This window comes from Mesoplodon mirus (assembly GCF_964341445.2).
Source record: "Mesoplodon mirus genome assembly, chromosome: 15".
NCBI lineage: Eukaryota > Metazoa > Chordata > Mammalia > Artiodactyla > Ziphiidae > Mesoplodon > Mesoplodon mirus.
The window spans coordinates 43,716,940-43,736,513 of NC_138991.1; the positions used below are offsets into that span (position 1 = coordinate 43,716,940).

At 53.4% G+C, this 19,574-nt stretch overlaps 1 protein-coding gene across 8 annotated transcripts; it reads right to left on the reverse strand.

Annotated features, from left to right (window-relative positions):
• Nucleotides 1–223: 223 nt before the first annotated feature.
• Nucleotides 224–18,318, reverse strand: SEZ6L2 (seizure related 6 homolog like 2; the record flags this gene model as incomplete). Of its 8 annotated transcripts, none has more annotated exons than XM_082644461.1 (18): nt 224–697; nt 1,169–1,265; nt 1,392–1,509; nt 1,692–1,730; nt 2,213–2,404; nt 2,489–2,680; nt 5,032–5,226; nt 5,346–5,542; nt 6,378–6,516; nt 6,976–7,176; nt 8,900–9,063; nt 9,704–9,872; nt 10,674–10,859; nt 15,248–15,449; nt 15,735–15,874; nt 16,219–16,308; nt 17,194–17,325; nt 18,240–18,318. In XM_082644461.1, 18 exons carry the CDS (start codon nt 18,316–18,318, stop codon nt 668–670), a joined length of 2,562 nt encoding a protein of 853 aa, XP_082500587.1. In that variant the 3' UTR covers nt 224–667. The 8 variants fall into 8 exon arrangements, with proteins under 8 accessions (XP_082500587.1, XP_082500585.1, XP_082500582.1 ...); XM_082644459.1 differs by having other exon boundaries at nt 16,219–16,347; XM_082644456.1 differs by having other exon boundaries at nt 16,219–16,518.
• Between the last annotated feature and the right edge of the window lie 1,256 nt (nt 18,319–19,574).

The following is a 19,574-nucleotide window of genomic DNA, read 5'->3' on the forward strand; positions in this document are numbered from 1 at the left end:
CTGCAATCTTAAATTTCCATCTTTTTCCCCAAGTGTTCCCCTCTCCCCAGCCCTCTTTCCAGAGAGGCCACCATCACCGTCTCCAGTGCTCTGTGACCTACCTTCCCACACCCCACCAGCCCAGTTACAAACGGAGATTTTCTGTTTATTGCTCAAAAACAAAAATCCAGAAGCAAAGGTGGGGAGACTGTGGGTAGGGGACATGGCAGGAAGGGGGTAGGGGCCTTGTCCCAGCTCTCCCCTTCGTCCCTCTTCTTCTGACCCTCCAAGGGTCAGAGGTTAGGCCCGGGGACAGAGCATCTGGGAAGGGCAGAGCCTTCATGACCAAGGGAACAGCAGAGCTCTTGGGTAGTCCTTGTGGGATGCCCTGGGCTGGAGGGGCCCCAGGAGTTGCATCAGGGGCTGAGTTCCCCTCCTAGGGTCCAAAAGCGGGTAGAGTGAGTGGGGGGCAGACCCCTTGTTTGGCAACTGAGAAGAGGAGGCTTTGGGCACAGGATGCTGGTTTATTTACTGTAGGGTCCCCAGGGCCATCAAAGCCCCCTCGTGGGACCAGGAGATTATTTACACAGCAGGGAGGAAGGGAGCCAGAGGCCAGGTCCTGTACTCCTTCCTGCCCAGAATGAGGAGAGGAGGGGCGTCCTGGGTCCTGCAGCCTTAGTCTTGGTGTTCAGATGGAAACTTCATACTCTCGTGTATCCTGGAAACAGAGAGATGGCATCAGTCACTAGAATGGGATGGAGGTGGAGGAGGCATCCACAAGGAAGGGGAAAGACTCTGTGTTTTTAAAATAACATTGATCACTGGGAGTTTGGGGACCATGGGACGGGAATGGGGCTGAATCTGGCCAATGGATGTATTTGGTTCATCCTACAGTATCTTAAAGTCACATAAAAATCTAAATTTCTGGATTGTCTTGAACAGTTGGAAGATCTGGCAGTTGGGCCTAGGTTTCCTCCATGGACTGGATGGGGCACAAGCTTTCCAGTTGGTCACAGTCCTCACCACTCCCGATTGGCCCACATGACTTGGCTTTGTTCATTGACGTGGCCTTTGTAGGCAGCTGAGTTTGCAATTCCCAAGACAGATATTACAAAGACATTGAGAGAAGGTTATGGAGTCCCAGGGAAGCTGAGGGATGTGGCACTCCAGGGGTAGGGGAATGGCTCACCCCAGCTTCATACAGTGGATTGCTGAAGTCTGACTCCACCGTGATGGGGCTGTAGGAATGGGAGCCCGAGAAGCCGAAGAGGGATTTTCCCTGTAGCCTGGGAAAGGAAGGAGATAGAGGGGCTTATCGAGAAGTGAGCCCCCAACCCCCCCTCACCCGGGCTTCTGTGCCAGGCAGGCAGGACGTCTGCCCTGGCCAGCAGCTCCCTGAGTTAGGTACTTACTTGGTATAGTATATGTAAACGCCACTGCCGAGGACAATGACCAAGCCTAGGGGCAGCAGAATGGCCAAGGCGAGGTTCCCACCCTCTAGCTGCCGTGACGGGTCAGTGGTCTGGCTCACTGGAAGGAGGAGGAGAGGCCAGTGATCTGGGGCTGGGCCCAGCCCTGGGCTCTCCCAGCCTCCTGCCCTGGGCCCTGAACCCTGGGCCTCACCCCACCGGGGGCCTGGCCTCCTGCCCCCGGCCTCTGCCTTGCCCTCCCAACTTGGCCAGGCCTGGGTCTCCACCTGTGCCCTCACTGACCTTCCAGTTTTCGGTTGTCCAGGAGCTCCTCATAGGCCACTGCAGGGAGAGGAGGAGGAGGGGACGGGGTCTGAGCCAGGGAGGGAAGGAGGCTGGGTAGAGGGCCGGGAGCCCAGTGGGGCTGGGCTGGACAGCCTGGATTCTCTGCCCTCTGCTCAACCTACACTCGATCCTTCCCTTGGGGACAGGGGAGGAACAGTCAGAGCAGGGCCTCGGTCCTCCTCCTCCAGACTCCTGGGCAGTCTAAACCAACCAGGTCTGTAGGATTTGTCAAAAATACGGAAACTGAGACTTATCCAGAGGGCAAGGGACTGCCAAGCCAAAGCCCCCTCTACTACTTCCCTTAGGATAATTCCATGACCTTGAACTTCTCCAGGGCTTTTGGCTATACCTCTGATGATGAGAGCCCATAGGAGGTGAATGGGGAGCTCGGCAGGGTCTCGAATTTGCTACCTAACTTTCCCAGCCCTGTCACGTCCTGGACACTGCTGTGCCCCCTCCTGCCCTGCCTGCCCAGGCACCTTTGCAGAGTGGGGGCTGGCTGGTCCACTGTGAGGGGTGGCCGGGCACACAGGTGATGGTGACCTCGCCAATGAGCTCAAAGCCCTCATAGCAGAAGAAGCGCAGAGACTCGCCCGCTTGGTAGTGATGCTTGTACAATGTCTGATAGCCGTTCTCTGGCACCCCGGGGTTCAGGCACGGCTCGTACTTCACTGCAGGGAAGAGGTCAGTCATGGGCCAGCTGCACTGTTGAGCAGGCCACCCAGCCACCCATCCTAGGGTGTCCCCAGACTCACAGGCGCACTTGGGGACCCGGTCGCTCCACTTGGGCGTGCCCGTGTCCCGGCTGTAGCAGGTGAGCACGGCCGCCCCCTCCAGACTGTACCCCGGCAGACAGCGGTACTGGACATGGGAGCCAACAGGAAAGCCGGCATCTGAGGTGGTGCGGTGCCCGTTGGTGATCTCACCAGGATCGGCACAAGTCATGACTGTTGGCAGGAGGGCAAAGTCAGGGGGAGCCAGGGCCTTAAAAGATCTGCCAGAAGCTTAGAGCTGGGAGACGCCTGAGTCGTGGGCCATCTCCTCTGGGCAACACTCTGCACACACCTCCCACTCCTTCCTCAGAATTAAGGAGCAGGAGTTGGAAAACTTAAAATTCAATGCATTTTACATATCAGGTTTCTTCCAGAAAACAGAATGTTTGGGGCAACCTGGGCCCCTATCCTAGGGTGAAACTTGAAATATTGAACCACTCAACCAGAGCAAACCAGCTAAATCCCAACCGTGTCAGCCCTGCATGGCAAATCATCAGCAGAAGAGCAGCTGCCCTCTTTAGAGGGGCCCAGCCCTCCTGCTCCCCTCATTCCCATCATCCCCAGCCCATTCTGCTCACTTGTATTGCCTGCCTGGCCTCTGCGGGCATTTGTTTACAACCTTGCTGTGGAAGAATCCCAGTCAAAGCCATTTCTTATATATAGACCTGCACAAGGCACCTCGCTAAAATGTTTTACAAACATGATATCATATACCCTGATGATCTTGAGAGGTCAGCGTCACTATCACCTCCCTTGGGGCTCAGGGCTCAGGGCAGTCAAATGACTGGTCTATGGTCACTCAGCCAGGGAGTGGCAAAGCTGGAACTGTTCAGGGTCACAGCCAGGGAGCACTGGGCTGAGATTCAGAGACTTAGGTCTCAGCTCAGCTGAAGGCTCCATGTGCTGCCTTGGGCAGGTTCCCTACTGAGTCTTGGGCAGCTGGGCAACGCCCTATCCCCTCTGGGCCCCGCTTCCATCCCTTCCTGTCCCTGCCCCATGCTGTCTGGGTTCCAGATTGGACATCCTGTGACTCCCTCCAGGGATGGGGAGCTGTGTCAACTAGAAAGTTTTCCTTGTGTCCAGTCCAAATCTGGCTTCCTGAAACTTATCCTCATTGGTCCCACCGTTGCTCCTAGGGGCCAGGTGAAAGACCTACAATCCCATATCCTGGTGACAGGCTTCCAAAAATTTGGAGGAAATGACAAGATGCCACCCCTTTCTGCTCTTCTAAAAGATAAATTCTCCCAGCTCCTTTGAATGTCACCTCCTCTGTGAAATCTCCTGCCCTATCCCTGGGACAACTAACCCACGCCTCTTCCTACAGCCCTTCTTCATACTTATAGCAACTACTACTTACTCATTGTTTACCTGCACCAGGCACTAACTGTGAAAAGCTTTTCATTTGCTTTTCACAATCCTCTATTCCTACTTCACTGAGGAAGAAGCCAAAGCCTCAGAGATGTTAAGTACCTTGCCTGAAGTCACCCAGCGGTTACCACTCTAATATCCTGAGTTAAGTATCTGTCCCTGTCCCAGACTGTGAGCTCTGTCAGGGTAGGGAGAATCCCCAACACCTCTGCATAACTCCAGCCCCAACACATCATGGGACTTTAATAACTGAATTAAAATAAACCGACGGGCTTCCCTGGTGGTGCAGGGGTTAAGAATCTGCCCGCCAATGCAGGGGACATGGGTTCGAGCCCTGGTCCGGGAAGATCCCACATGCCGCAGAGCAACTAAGCCCGTGCGCCACAACTACTGAGCCTGCGCTCTAGAGCCCATGAGCCACAACTACGGAAGCCCACACGCCTAGAGCCCATGCTCCGCATCAAGAGAAGCCACCGCAATGAGAAGACTGCGCACCTCAGGATAACAAAGAGCATCCCCCGCTCACCACAACTAGAGAAAGCCCTCGTGCAGCAACAAAGACCCAACTCAGCAAAAAATAAATAAATAAATGAATAAATAAATTTATTTTAAAAATAAAAGTAAATAAAATAAAATAAACCGAGTTCTCTAACAAGCCTAGGCCCCTGCAAAGTGACTCCCCATAATGTCAAGGGTTGGGGACTGAGAGACTGGAGCAAGCCCTGGAACAAGAAAAGAGAGGACGGGGCAGGCGGGGGGCAGGAGGGCAGGGGGGCGGGACTCAGACTGGGCCGAGGCAGGGCCAGGAGACGATGGGGGAGGAACCCAGAAGAACCAGGTTCAGGACCCAGAACAGTGCAAGAGAGAGGGATGCAGCCCTGGGAAGATGAGAGTGGGGACCAGAGGGCAAAGTTTCGGGACACCGAGGAACAGGAGTGGAACCCACTGGACATATGGTTGGGGCCTGAGGAAGATCTAGGCAGGACCTTGAGCGAAGGGATGGGTCCAGACAGAACAGGGGCGGGAACAAGAAGATACGGAGGCGCGGCGCATAGCAGAGCCCACACCCATTGCACCCTCACGGCCCAAGCAGAGCCGAGAAACCCACGTGGGCAGGGGCGGAGCCACGAGAGGATTAGGGCGGGGCCCGGGCTCACTCTTTCGGCAGGCGGGCGGCGCTGCGCTCCAGGACAGGTCCCACTGGCAGGTGAGAATGTCCGACCCAAGCAGCTCATAGCCAGGCTCGCACTGATAAGTAAGCACAGTGCCCCGGATCAGGTCCCCGTGGGAAGCCGTCCTCCAGCCCCATTCCGGGGGCGGCAGCTCGGGGCACGTGTCGTTCCTCGGGACCTCTGCAGGGGAGAGACGGCGAGTTTGGAGGCTGTCCTGCGACCCAGGGCGCCCTTCCAGCCTCGGGGGCCTCTCTGACCTGCGGGACCCCTTCCCATCTCGGGACCCTAGGCCTCTGTACCTTTGAAGTGCAACACGAAACCCTGGCCCAGGCCCGGGTTTGGAGGCCCGGGCGGTGCCTGGAACTGCAGCGTGAGGTCGGGCCCAGAGGAGAGGAGGCGGCGGCGCGGTTGAGGCCCTCGCAGCTGGGCCAGGACTCGGGCGCTGGGACCGTCCCCATCGAACAGTGTCAGCATATCCCCTTCGCGCACATTCAAGCTGGAAGGAGTGGGACCAGATATGGGGGCTGGGTTACGATCGGCCCCTCCCATCTGGTTCTGCCCAATCACTAACTCAGCTCATTAGCAACCTTACCTACTCTCCAGTCCCGCCCTACATTCTCCTGTCCCAGCCCTCAGTTTGGATCAGTTATGGGCTTCTCCTCCACGCTAGTCGCTCCAGGTTCCATTTGGTCTGTGGCTCCTCCCGGTTACTGCTTCCCAATCCCCAACCCTGATCATTGTTGACGCCTCCCACTTCCCAGTCCCTCCTCCATCACCAGGTGACGCACAGCCAGGCTCAACTCCAGCTCTGACCAATCACAGACCATGCTCATTACCACTCAGCCCAACTCTAGGCCCCAACCGAGGACAAGCTTTTTGAGCCACGCCCACTTCTGGTTCTGTCCAGGCACATGACCACCTCACACCAAAGTAGCTCACTGGATTTCCCCCACACCCACGCCCACCTTGTGTGATGCTGCTGATGCAACAGCTTGGGCCTGGGTCCCTGGAAATCACTCCAGGGGGGCCTCAGAAACAGCCAGAGTGACTTCAGGCCAGAGCCCCTTTTTCACAATAGTCCCCGAGGAAGGCTGCATTACCCCACTTACTTGTCCAAGGTTGCCTGACCAATAAGTGATTTGTACCTGGGTCTACTTGATGTCCCACACCCCCATCCTGAATCCTTAGCCACTTCTTTCATCTGAACATATATTCACTGAATCTCGTGTAGACGCTCGAGCCAGCCAGGCTCATAATGCAGGCCAGTGCATTGTTACACCACACTTGGCTGAGCCCACACCCATTGCACCCTCTGCGGTACTCAAACATACATCTCAACTTGGAGCAAGATGCGCTTCTCTTCCTGGACATGCAGACCCCACACGCAATCTTGGCCGGGGCTATAGCTCTGGGGCCAATCCGGAGAGAGGACCACACCAGCTGGCTCTGACAGCTCCCCTCCACACATGGCTAGGATAGAAAGGGTGTCAGATTCAGGACCCAGGTGGGCATGCAGTCTCTATTTCGCTACGATCCTCACCACTCCCAACTGTGTGCACCAGACTGCCTCCCCGGTTTCCTATTATCTATTACCCACCTGATTCTTGCCACGTCTAGTCCTGTTGCGTCCAATCCCCAGCCCCACTCTTAACTAACCCTGCCCCGTCTCCAGCCTATGCATCACCACCCAATCCATGACTTAGCCCAACTCCAGTTCTAGCTCTTGAAGATATTTGGGTTATGACCCCTGAATTCTGTAACAAGCCCATCAACTACTCAGCTAAGAAAACTAAGCCTCTGAAAGGGACAGGGATTGATCCTGAGTTTACTAGGGTCTCCTTCCTGAACGGCCTTCCTAGGATCCCCAGCTCAGGGGGTAGTCTGTGAACTGAAGGATGTCCTGGGGAGGCGGGGAGGCGGCGGGCTCACCCTTGCAGGCTGGCTCTGTGTCGTTCCAGTGGGGTTCTGTGGGATCCACACATTCGATGGCATTGGGGGGGCCAGGGGGCTCCAGGGCATATCCTGGGAGGCACGAGAAGGTGGCCAGTGCCCCTGGGCGGTACTCAGGGTCCGTGGTGGTGACATTGCCATGTGCCAGGAAGGGGGCAAAGCAGCGATCTTCCTCAAAGGCTAGAGAGGAGTCAGTCACAGGAATTAAGCATTAGGACAGGCCTCCAGGGATCTCAGACTGGGGAACCAGGCTGAATTCCAGTGTGGTTTGGTCCCGCAGTGGGCTATTTAAAATGGAATGTCCTTGGGCTTAGCTTTCACTCTCCAGTTTCCCCCAAACCCTAACATTCCTCATTCACATATTTATGTTAGCTCCCTGGCCTCTGGACAGAAACCCCAAGGTCAGTCAAGTCCCAGCCACTATTCTACAGATGAGGACACTAGGTCCACAGACAAAAAGCCATGTGCTCCATGTCACACAGTAGAGCAGTGGCAGAACCAGACCTCAAGCCCAGATTACTTGATTCCCAGCCAGAGACACTTGGCTCTGGAAGCTGCAATGGGGTGGGGGGAAACGGTGCCTTTGGAGACCTGGCTCATGTAGGTGTGTTCGCTCCTCAAATATAACCGTTGGTTTCTGATCAACCCTGATTAACCATACTGTGGCTAGAATCCAAAAGTGAGGCAAACACAAAAGCTACTCAGTTTTAACTTTGGTCTAAGTCAGCAAAAAAATTAACATTTGTAGAGTGTTTTAGTTTTTGCCCATCTGATCATATCTTAGACTCAGGTAAGGCTCAGGTGCCTATGATACAGAAAGAGTCTGAAGCCCATGGAGCAGCAGTGGCCCACAACTATGGAGGCAGGCCTCAAACCTAGAAATTCTCTTTGCACTCTCAGAATCTAAAATGCAATTTATTTTTCAGATCCACTGTTCTGTTTCACCATTACTTAACCTGGTAAGGTGTCATGTCCAAATCCTATGCATCCATCAGGGCCAAGTGCCAATTCCCTTTCTCCCTTGATTCATACCAGAAACTAGCCCCTCCCATCTCTGAGCATTTTACTTTCTTTGTCTCTTTCCTGCTACTGTTTACACAAATCCACTGCTCCAGCCACAGTGAAACTCTGTTTCCCAAACATAACAGGCTTTTCTCTGCCTCTTTACTGTTGCTCACACTGTTTCTTTCACCTGAGATGCTCATTCCCAATCTTCCTCTTTTAAAATTCTCTCTATCCTGTTAAGTCCCAGTTCAAATGCCTCCTCCCGTGATCACTGACTTCCTTCCTTCCTACCTGTCCAGCATCCAGTCCCCTTTGTCTGTTAACAGCACTCCCATTTTCATTTTGGGTCACATGTCCTCCCCACTTCCAGTCCATGAGATTCAGTTGGAGCCAACCAGGGATGGCCATGTGATGTGGATCTGCCAATCATAACACCACCTGCCCCTAGCTACAGTGATTGGCTCAAGCATAGATAGATGACCTAAGCCAGGGCAATGAAAGCCTTTCCTGGCATTTTTTTTAAGCTCTTAGGAAAGTGGTATGCTTTCTCTCTGATGGAGTTACTAAAGTTGTTGGTATGTAAATCTGTAACTGCTAGGTACACAACAGACTGAGAGTCTGCCTGAGAATGAAGCCAACCAAGAGGAAAGAATGGAGAGATTTAAGTAAATGGTCTCTTGGCTGTGTACCTGGATCCAGCCACACCTGAAGCTTAAGCAGAAAAGACCACCTCAGGGAATTAGAATGTGTCCTTGTCGATTTGGGATGGGGAGACAAGTCAGTTTTCAGGAATCCAAACGTGGAGATAAGCAGAGATGGATTATGTGCTTGTGACCATGCCTGGGCGTAGGAAGAGGGGAAGGTGCGGCAGTTGGGGCCCCAGGGGAAGGGCAGTTACCTTCAAATCGGAGGCTTAGCAGCAGGGGATTGGCAGGTGTCTCTGAAAGCAGCTCCACATAGAGGGACTGGGCATCACTGATGAGACCCCGCTCTGGGACATCATCCATGTCCGAGTCATAGATCACCGGGGATAGGGGACTGCCCCCTGAGCGCACCATCAGCCTGGGATGGACAGAGGTGGCCAGGAGCTCAGCTTCCCCTCAGAAGCTGCCTCACCTCTTGCCTGCTCTCCTAACTTAATTTCATAGCTATTATTTTCAAACATTAACTATATGCCATGTACTCTTCTAAGCTTTTACACATTTTATCTCACTTAATTCTCACAAGTACCCTTGAGTTAGATACTATTATTATCCCTCATTTTATAGATGAGAAAATTGAGGCACAGAAAGAGTAAGTAACCTGTCCAGCTACACATAGCAACTAATGTCAGAGCTGGGATACCAGTTTGTTAGATAAAGAGTGGGAATAATGATGATGACGATGGCAAACACATTTATAGTTCTTACTGTGTGCTAGGCACCATTCCAAGCACTTTACATATCTTAATGCATTTGTCCTCACAGAAACCTTAAGAGGGAGGTACTATTATCTCCATTCTACAGATGAGAAAACTGAAGCACAGAGAGGTTAAGTGATTTGTCTCAGTTTGCACAGCTACACTGCCTAAGAAAGGGGAAGGACTAACTTGCATTTGACATAGGTCCCAACTGGGATTCCCCGCCCCCGTCTGTCTGACTGTCTATTGCAGGTTCCCTATTTCCTTGAAGTGAAGACCTCTGACGCGAGGCCCGACCCTCACCGGTCATTGTCCTCATCCAGGGAGACTCTCTCAAAGTGTAGGTGCAGCCGGCGTCCCTCAGCTGCTTCGATGACCCAACGGCAGGTGAGGTTGGGCCCTGCAGCTCCCCCAGGCTCAGGGGACACGATGCGGCCAAGTGTAGCATTGTGGATGGTGCCACCACAGGATGCTGTGGACAGTGCGGGGGGGCAGGTTAAGGTGACTTGTCCTTTTCCCATCTGCAGAGCTATTGCACCCACACCTTTGCCTGGGACCTGGCCTTGGGATGACCTCTGCCCTACAGGCTCACCCCAGGGCTTTTTTCAGGCCACTACCAGGTGAGGAACCAGCCCTGGAATAGAAAAACCCTAGGATGGAACCACCCCCCAGGATGGAGATTCCATCAAAATGAAGACTCCCCAGACGTGAACACCCTGGGGTGGGGAGTTATGGGGAAGTCCCCCAAACTGAAGCTCTCAGATGGAAAATACTCAGGATAGGATCCCAGGATGAAGACTCTCCAGGATAGACACCCCCAGATATAGACGCCAAGAATGGTTTCCTCTAGGATGAGGAGTCTCCAAAAGCAGGGACCTCCAGAATGGTGACTCCCCAAATGGGAACCCTCCAGGAATTCCCTGGTGGTCTATTGGTTAGGACTCTGCGCTTCCACTGCAGGGGGCACAGGTTTGATCCCTGGTCGGGGAACTAAAATCCCACAAGCCATGCAGCACGGCCAAAAAAAAAAAAAGGACCCCCCCCCCACCGAGGTGGCACTTCCCCAGATGGAGAGCGCCCCCACCCAAGGATGGAGACTCCAAGGATTGAGACCCTCAGGGTGAAGAGCTCCAAATGGAGACCCCAGGATAGGGACTCTTCAGGGTAAAAACCCCTTCAAGATGGGTGTTCCCAAAGATAGAGACCCCCAAGGTAGGACCCTCCAGTGGGGCTCCCAGGACAGAAAACCACACCTATTGTGGTAGAGACTCACCCATGCAGCTGGGGGGTTCACTGCTCCAGGCTGGCCGGGTACCATTGAGGCAGATAAGGGTCTCCTCACCCTGCAGCTGGTAGCCCGAATCACAGTGGAAGGTGGCAGTGCCTCCAGGGTGAAGGTCTGTCACACTCACATCCCCATGGGCTGGCCGGGGAGGGAAGCCGCAGCTCAAGAGGTAGGCTGGATCAGGCAGGGCAGGAGAAGGAGGTTTCACTCTCCCAGGCCATCCTCTCTCACTGGTTCCCCAGCATTTCCTCCCCTCTTTCCAGGTCCCCCTCACCCTCCAGGGCACAAACTGGCTCCATACTGGAGTCCTTACATGGACACACTGTCTCATGAAGAGGTAATGTCAACATCCCTTATCTCCCCTAATCTTTGTAATCTACCCACTTTGGCCCCCATTTTATAGATGAGAAACCTGAGACTCAAAGAAGTTTTGGACCCTAGCACCCATTTACTGTGTGAACTCAGGCAAATCAATTCACCACTCTGAACCCCATTCAGCTCTAATAATAGCAAATAGTATTTGCAGAGCTTGTTCAGCTTCCAAAACGAGTTCACGCAGTGCTTTTGAGGTAGTCAGAGAAAGGCTGTGACCCACTTTCCAGGTGTGGAAATTGAGGCTCCAAGTTATTAAGTGCCTCAGATCATTTTCTCCCCTCCACACACACAGACTTTCTTCCACTGAGGTGTCACTGTGGTATTATAACCTCAGCTTTCATCCAGAGGAGTCACAAGAAACTCCTTTAGAAACAGACTATTCTGTCATTAAAGACCTTAATACCCAGTGTCCCCTAAATGAATCCCCCAGTGAAAGTGAAGTGCTAGGGAAAGCTTTGCTTTCCTTAAGGAACTGGTTTGTCTTTTTTCCTGCAATGAGAACTGTGTAATCCGTCTTTTCATACTGGCTGCTAGGAAGCCCAGAACCAGGTTGAGGCTTGTCCCTAGTAACAATGGCTTGTCTATCCACATTCTATTTTTTTCAAATTTAATAAGCATTATCTGGTGCCAATTTTTCTCTTATTATTTTTTTTGGCTGCGCCACACGGTTTGTGGGATTTTAATTCCCCAACCAGGGATCGAACCCCAGCCCTTGGCAGTGAGAGCATTGAGTCCTAACCACTGGACTGCCAGGGAACTCCCTCTTACTTATTCTATTTAATCTTATTGTTGCATGCTTTTTTGAAAGCCTCCTGAAATTCTTGTGGAAACATATGAGATAAAACAAACAAATAGAAAGTGACTTGGTAATCAGTGATAGACTCTGAACTTGATCCTGACAGAGCTCTGTGTGTCTGTTTTTGTGTGTGTGTGTGTGTGTGTGTGTGTGTCTGTTTAAGACTAGGCAGAGTTCATTAAGAAGGGCTTCCTGGAGGAAGTACATCAAAGCTGGGTCTTGTACGAGGGGCAGGCTCTGGTTAGCAGAGGGTCCAGCTTGCCTGGGCCTTTGCTTTTTCTGACTCTCCAGTCCTGAGTGATTCTGTAAGAGACCTGGTCTCTCCCTGTTTCAAAATTCAACAAGCATTTCCTTGGCTGGGTCCTAGGGTCAGAGGTGAAAAAGACTGAGGCCTTGCCTTCAGGAGTTCATGGTCTACTAAGATAGACATAAAAACGGCCTTTTAGAACACAGGGATTTGGGAATTCCCTGGCGGTCCAGTGGTTAGGACTTGGCGATTTCACTGCTGGGCAGGGGTTCAATCCTTGGTCAGGGAATTAAGATCCTGCAAGCCGAGCAGTGGACAAAACAAACAAATAAACAAAAAACAAACCAAAAAACCCCACAGCGATTTGAATAAACTTTAGCCTCTGTGATGGTTCTCCACGACCAACAGAATCAAGTCTGAATGCTTTAGATTGACATTCAAGCCCCTTCCACAACTGGTTCCAGCCCATCCCATCCAGCTTCAGTTCTCAGCACCCACGGCCCATATATCTTACACGATATAGTTCTGTGACTCCTTACAGTCCCACTTCCATATTTTTCCACACAATTTCCCCTACCTGAAAGGCTCTCTTCTCACTTTTTCTCATCTTTCAAGGAGTAACTTAAGTACCACCTCCTCCAGGAAATCTTCCTGACCCCTCCCCTTTCCCACAGAGTTAATTTTTTTTTCTTTTTGCCTATACACAATCCACATGCATAATTTTATCATCACATTAACACCCGCCTATTGCCACTGTGAGACTGAATCAAATGTTTTTTCTTTTGTCTCCTAAAAACCTAGACTAGCTGATCAATTGATGCCGCCAAGAGGCAATGTGGAACAGTGCAAAGAGCACTGGATTTGGAGATGGGCAGACCTAAGTTCCAGTTCTAGTTTCACAACTTATTAGCTGTATGGCCTTGAGCAGGTGACTTCACCTTTCATCTGTAAATGGCAATAACAATTCCTATCATTGAGGATTGGCCTTAAAGAAAAGAAACCTGGAATCAAGCACCTGGAACATAGAAAGTACTCAGAAAATGTTAATCGCCCACCCCTCAGCTTCAATTAATAAATGACCAGGGGTCAGGGACTTGGGGATCTGACTTCTGACTCTGCAATGAATTTGCTGGTGGCTGAGCAATCCATATAAGCTTTGAGACTTTGTCTTCCTCTCAGAGATGGAGTTGACAATGGCCACCCCCAGGGCTGCTGTGAGAAGCAACCAAAACAAGAGTTGATGAAAGAGTTTTGTAAATGGGAAAGTTTGCTGGACTTGGGGTGAGGGGTGATGGAGCCTTTGACCTTCCAGAGAAGCTAATGAGGCCGCTGTGGACTGGAGGGCCCAGCTAGTGCAAATTGGGAAGGGCTTAAACAGGGCCTCCGTCCCAAAGGTGCCTGCAGAAGCCGCAGAGCAGGGAAGACCAAGGCAGGTAATGAAGGCCCATTTATGCAATAGCCCTGCTTCCTCAAATGTTCCAGTTCGTCTAAAGAGTCCTATTTTCAATGCCCTAGGGAAGTGGCTGCTTAAAGGAGCCAGCAGGAAGCCATCCTATAATACCTGAAGCCCAGCCCTCAGCCCTGGGCCTTCAAGGCATGCCCTTGCTCCCCAACAACCGGGCCCTGACTACTAACTACATGTCCCCCAGCTCACTGGTCTCTCCAGGAGTAGGTCTGCTGCTGGGCACCTCCACCGTGCATGCCTTACCTCCTGGGGCAAGTCTAGAGCAGAGGCCTCAGGAGAGGCTGGAGAGTGTGTGAGGAAGGGATACGGGTTGTCTGTGTCCTGGATAAAGTCACAAGGGATATGGTGTCAGCAGAGCTCACAAGCGGGCAGCAAGGCCATGAGGTGAAGTGAAGGGGACACTGGCCCAACACACAGTTCCCTCTCTGTTTCTGAGCAAAGGAAGGGATTTGGAGATGGCAGCAGTGTCTGGAATGGGACCTTGGGCTGGGCCCCTTGCCTCATGTACACGTGTATGCTAGAATGTACATTGCATCGTGGGAAGGTTTCCATACACACAGGCAAGTACACGTGTGTGTAGGCTGTCTGTGGGTGGGTGCTTGCAAATGCAAGCATGCGCAGATACATCCCCTCTTTCCTAACCCCAGAAGTCAGCAGGATCTTTTTAGGTCACAAATCTGAGGCTGTCACTATCTTGCTTAAAACATTTCAAAGTGTCTCCTCCTCCCCTGCAGGATAAAGTAGTCCGAGGACTCCTCACTGAAGCTGGTAAGGCCCTTTGTCATCCAAATCCAACCTACCTCCCAGTCTAGCCTCTTAGCCTACTTCCCCAGCACTTTCTGTGCTTTATTGTAATAGCAATGACTGACATTTTCGAGCCCTCACTGTGTACCAGACACTATTTTAAGCGCTTGACGTGTATTGATTCATTTGATCTTCCTAATAATACCACAAAGTAAGTATTATGATCCCCATTTTTCAGATAAGACAATGCAGCACAGAAAGGTTAAGTAACTCACCCCAGGTCACACAGCTAAGACAATTCTATCTTCCATGCTGAATTATCTCAACTCCTCAAGGGGGTCACATTTTTTTCTCCTCTCTGGGTCTTGGAATGTGTTTTTCCATCCATCTAGACATCTGCCTTCCTCTTTCTCTCCCTCCCACCCTTCCCCTAGCTAACTCATCTTAGGTGTCAGCTTAGTCATCACCTCCTCCAAGGAGGTGTCCCCATATTCCTTATAGGGGAAATTTAGGTCCCTTTGACATTTGTTCTCTCTGACAGTGGTTCCTCCATCATAGGGACGGGGGTCCTTATCTCACTGAATTATAATCATCCTGATTATTTGTCCATCTCCCTACCTAGATTCTGAGCTCCCTTTACATCTGGCTTGTTTATTCCTCTCCCCAAGGATAACACAGGGCCAGTATGAAGTGGGCACTCAATAAACATTTGCTGAGTGAATGGATGAATTGTCACTTGGATGTGTGCACACCCAGGCACAGGTCTGTGAGTGTGTGAGATAAGTGTGTATAGGTTTCCTCTGAGGATTCTACCCACCATGGTCCTAGTCAGGAGGAAAAGGCCCCAACATTACCCTGTGCTTAGAAGGTTCCTAAAGATGTTCCCTGTGCCCAGTGTGGCCCCTGCCCTCCCACCAGCACTCCAAACTCCTCACCCTGATAGTGGATCCTGAAGCCACCACCCCTTGGGACCCGTGGGCTCTGGAAGTGCAGGAGCAGCCTGTTGGTTGGACTCCGAAGGACCTGTCCTTCTCCCAGCATGGAGGAATTAGCCAGGAGTCGGGGGGCCAGTCCTGGGGACCCCCCACCAGCCAGCACCAGGAGTTCCTCCTCCCGAGACAGGTTCAGCGTCTGCACCTAAAGAAGGCAGACCCAGACCCGCCAGGGAAGTCAGCCAGGGTGTGTGACCCCCTAAGCTCCCCCGCCCCTTGCCTTCCTTTTCCCTGTATGTAGCAGACCAAGAGAACCACGGTAACGCTGGCCAAGTTGTAGAACTTTAGGAGAGTCTGTGAGATCCTCAGAAAATAGGTCCATCTGAGTCAGAAAACAAGTTCTCTGGCTCCTAGGCCAAACCCGTGCACACCCCTGGGCCTGGAGGGAAGGGCTGGGAGGTTTCACAATCATATGCTTAAGTCCAGTTACCTGGATCTCAATGCCGTAGCCAGGGTAGACATGGATGCTGTACGTGCAGTCCAGGAGCCCCAAGGTGCGGCTGGCCGCGCTCCCTAAATCTGGAGACTCCACATGCCCTTCTCCTTCGGAGATGTTGTTATTACACAGAACTAAAGAGATATAAGTGCTGGGGTTGAGAGAATCTCTGTGTTCTTGCCCTCCCAGCCAAGTAACCCTGGGGGTCCTCATCTGTCTTCTCCCCAGCACCCCTCACCATCTTTATCCAATGTTCACTCTCCCATCTGTGCCCAGAACTCCCTTCCTCAACTGTTATAAGAGATAAAACACATAGAACAGTGCTGGCACATAGTAAGGGTGTATCAACGCTAGCCTTTATTATAATTAAGCAGAAGCCCCTCTCCCATCTAGACCCCTTCTTCTTCCACATGTTCCCGGAAGCCTCTCCCCCATCCACACCTTCCTCTTCTCCCACATCCCCTTTCAATCACCTCACCTGGGCTGGTCACTGTCGTGGTGACAGTTGTCGTGGTGATGATGGTGGTCGTGGTTTCCTCCTCTCCTCCCTCAGGCCCGAGGGGCGGGCCTGGGGAGGCGGGACCGGGAAGGGGCGGGGCCGTAGTTCCTGGGGGCGGGGTCAGCAGCTCCGGCGCGGTGGGGCCTGCCCCCCTGCCCTCCTTAGGGGTTACGGCTGTCGTCAGAGGCCCTGTGCCCGGCTCAGTGGCCCGTGGCAGGGAGGGTGCTGCAAGAGTCTGGCCGGCTGGAGGGGTGGCTAGTGTGGGGTCTGGATCAGATCCTGGGACAGTGCGAGGGAAGTCAGGGAACAGGAGGAGCACATTGATGGGCCTTGGTTGGGGAGCAGGGCTGAGAGACACTGCGAATTCCCCACTGAACCCAAAAGACCTCCCCCACGAGGCGCATGCCCCCCACCTCTCCCTTCCCCACCCAAACTGCCCCCCTCTTCCCAAGGCTTCCACAGCCTGCCCCCCACCCCCTTCTTTTCTTCTCTCTGTCCAGGCCCTTCCCCTCTGACAGCCTCCTTGAGCTTCTCTCTCTGTCTCCCCATTCAGATCTGGCTCCTTGTCCTGTTTACCCCTTTCTCTTTCCTCTTTTTCTTTTGCACTCTCTAGAACTCTTGGTCTATGTTTAGTATTCTTATCCCTCTCTGATTTTATGATTCTAGATCTACTAATCTCTGCATTTCTCTCTCTTTCTGTGTCTCTTTTCCACTCTATCTCTGATTGTGGCTCTCTGAGTTTCCATCTGTCTTTCTCTCTGTCTGTTTGTCTGTGCTGTTTCTTGATCATTCTACCTTAATTTCTCTGGCTCTCTGACTGTCTATGTCCAGTTTTGACTCTCTCGAACCATCTCTCTCTGTCTCTCTGAATTTCACTGGCCTGGCTCCCCATCTCCCTGAATTAATGTCCCTCCCTCTGCCTCTATGTTGCTCCTGCCACTCTGGGGGCCTCACCCGGCAGGTAGCCCATTTCCGGGCCTCTCCTCAGCAGGGCCCCATGGAGCAGCTCCGCCAAGGCCTCAGAGGCTACAGTGGGGGTCTCATTTCCAGGCTCCGGCAGTGCCTCCTCCTCCTTCAGGGGCAGACCTGGGAGATGAAGTTGTGAGAGCTCTTCCACTGCCCCACACTCCTTCCTTCTCCAGAAAGATGTTTTCCAGAGCTCTTATTCTCTCCTCAGTCAGCTGGGCCAGCAGGAGCTCAGAGGGTCCCAGACTGGGCTGAGAGCCAAGATTGGAGGAGGGGCTCCCAGCTGCCCATCACACTCCTACCCCTTCCTCTCTCCCTTTTCCCTCAGGCTGTGTGGGCCTTCGGTGAGCACCTCGGACAGAGCCAGCAGGGCAGAGAAGAGGAAGGGCGCTACCTTCATTTTCCCCTCAGTGATGCTCTCCCCCCAACCCCGGGGCTCTGCGGAGGGTCTGGCAGCACCTCCCAGCCCTTGCTTCTGCAGTGTCCATCTTTCTCTCTAGGTTTCTGTCTCTGCAGTGTGGCCCTCCCTCCCTCCCTCCCTCTCTTTCTCTGCAGTCTCTGCCCCCTTCCCTGGAGTCTCGCTGGGGGGTCAGAGTTGGGGATTGAATATCTGGCCTCTGAGCACTGCCTCTGTTCATCTGTCTTTGTCCATACGTCCAAGAATATTTGTGTGTGCTGCGCCTGGCATCTCTCCCGGCACCTCCATCTCCCACCCTGGTACCCGGCCTGCTTCTGCCGCCTCCGCAGACATCCCCCCCCACGCCGCCCCGCCACAACGTCCCCAGCCCTTCTTCCTGGATTTAATCCCTGAGACGCAGCTAAAAGCTCCCTTTATTAATTTCCCCAACTCCTCAATATATGGGGTTAGGGGCTCCAGGTGCAAGCTGGAAAGCCCTGGCTTGCCCCTTCTCCGTCAGCTGTGCCCCTCCCCTCCCCCAGGAGCTCAGAAGGCGCAGGATGTTCAGAGAAAGGAAGGTATGGGACCCCGCTGGGGGCCTTCCCGGGTGCCCAACCCCACGCACCCAAGTCCTTACCCTGAATCCAGGGACAGCTCAGCAGAATTAGGAACAGCAGCTGGGGAGGCGGCGGATGCTGGGCCCTGGGAGTCCCCATGGCGACTCACACCAATTTCTCTCCTCTGCGCCTCTCCTAAATAATCTAGCTGTCACCTTTCCTCCGTCTTCTTTTATCTTTCCTATAATTTTTTTTCCTACTGGCAGTTAGCAAGGGAGACAATGTCTCTGCCTTTGGGACGGAGGGGCAGAACTGGGCTGGGGGTCGCCTGGAGCCCACCCCTCTTTGGCCAGTCTCCTCTGTCCTCTGCTCTCCTGTCTGCGGGAGAGGGGGCGCGGCTCCGGCTGCAGCGGGTGGGGCCAAGAAGGGCGAAGGAGCTGGGTCGCCTGGGTTACCCTCTGGTTCAGGCACCTGGGTCCGCCAGGCTGGCTGGATTCTAAGCTGGGGGAGTGGGTAGAGGCAAAACAGCTTCCGGGGACCTAGGGTGGGGTCGAGGATAGGGAGGGTCCCTACTGTGCTCTAGTGGGGCTTGGCGGGGAGAGGAGGGGATTGCAGAACCTGGAGAGCCGAGGCTCGGGCACTGGAGCTGCGGGAGGGAGAGCTGAGAAAGGTGTCGAGCCCACGTCAGATCCTGGGGACGGGCGAAGGGAGGGGCTTGGGATTTATTTGGGGGCTGTGGGGGGAGGGAGGAGGAGGAAGTGCAGATGGAGGAAGGAGGGACCACATGAGCCAGGGTCGTAATCCTCACTCCCACGGCCCCTAGGGGAAACGAAGGCAACTCTGGTCCTAGCAGTAATTATGCCCCCTCCCGCAACCATTCCAGAACATTTGGAAACTGAATGTTCTCTTCCCAGGGTGTTGAGGGGCAGCATAGCTGGGTTTGCGCTTGCTCAGCGCCCCCAATATGCCCCCGGCCCTCTTCCAGACCCTTTCAGAGAAGCTCATGTGGAATGCACTACCTCCTCCTCCAGAAGAATGACAAGTTCCTACGTTTGTGAGAAGTCTAAGGGGTGACAGGCCAGGATCTGGGGAGGGGAGATCCCTCCTCTTACGTACAACATGACCCCAGCCAGCTGCCTGGCGGCTTCAACTTTGATTTTTTTTCTCCTGGCCTCATCTCGCAAGACCGCTGGAGAACCCTTTTCAGCACCACCAGAAAGGACAGCTCTTCTCGGCCCCGCCTGAGATGGCCCGGCCCGCGGCGCTGCAGGCGATTGGCTGAAGCCGCCTTCATTATCAATCGGGCTCCCGCCGGGGGTTGGCTCTTGTGAAGGCGAAGGGGGAGGTGGAGTCACAGGTCGACTGGTCGAAGGATCGGCTGACCCACGGACAGGCCGCAGCGTCCCTGTCCGCAG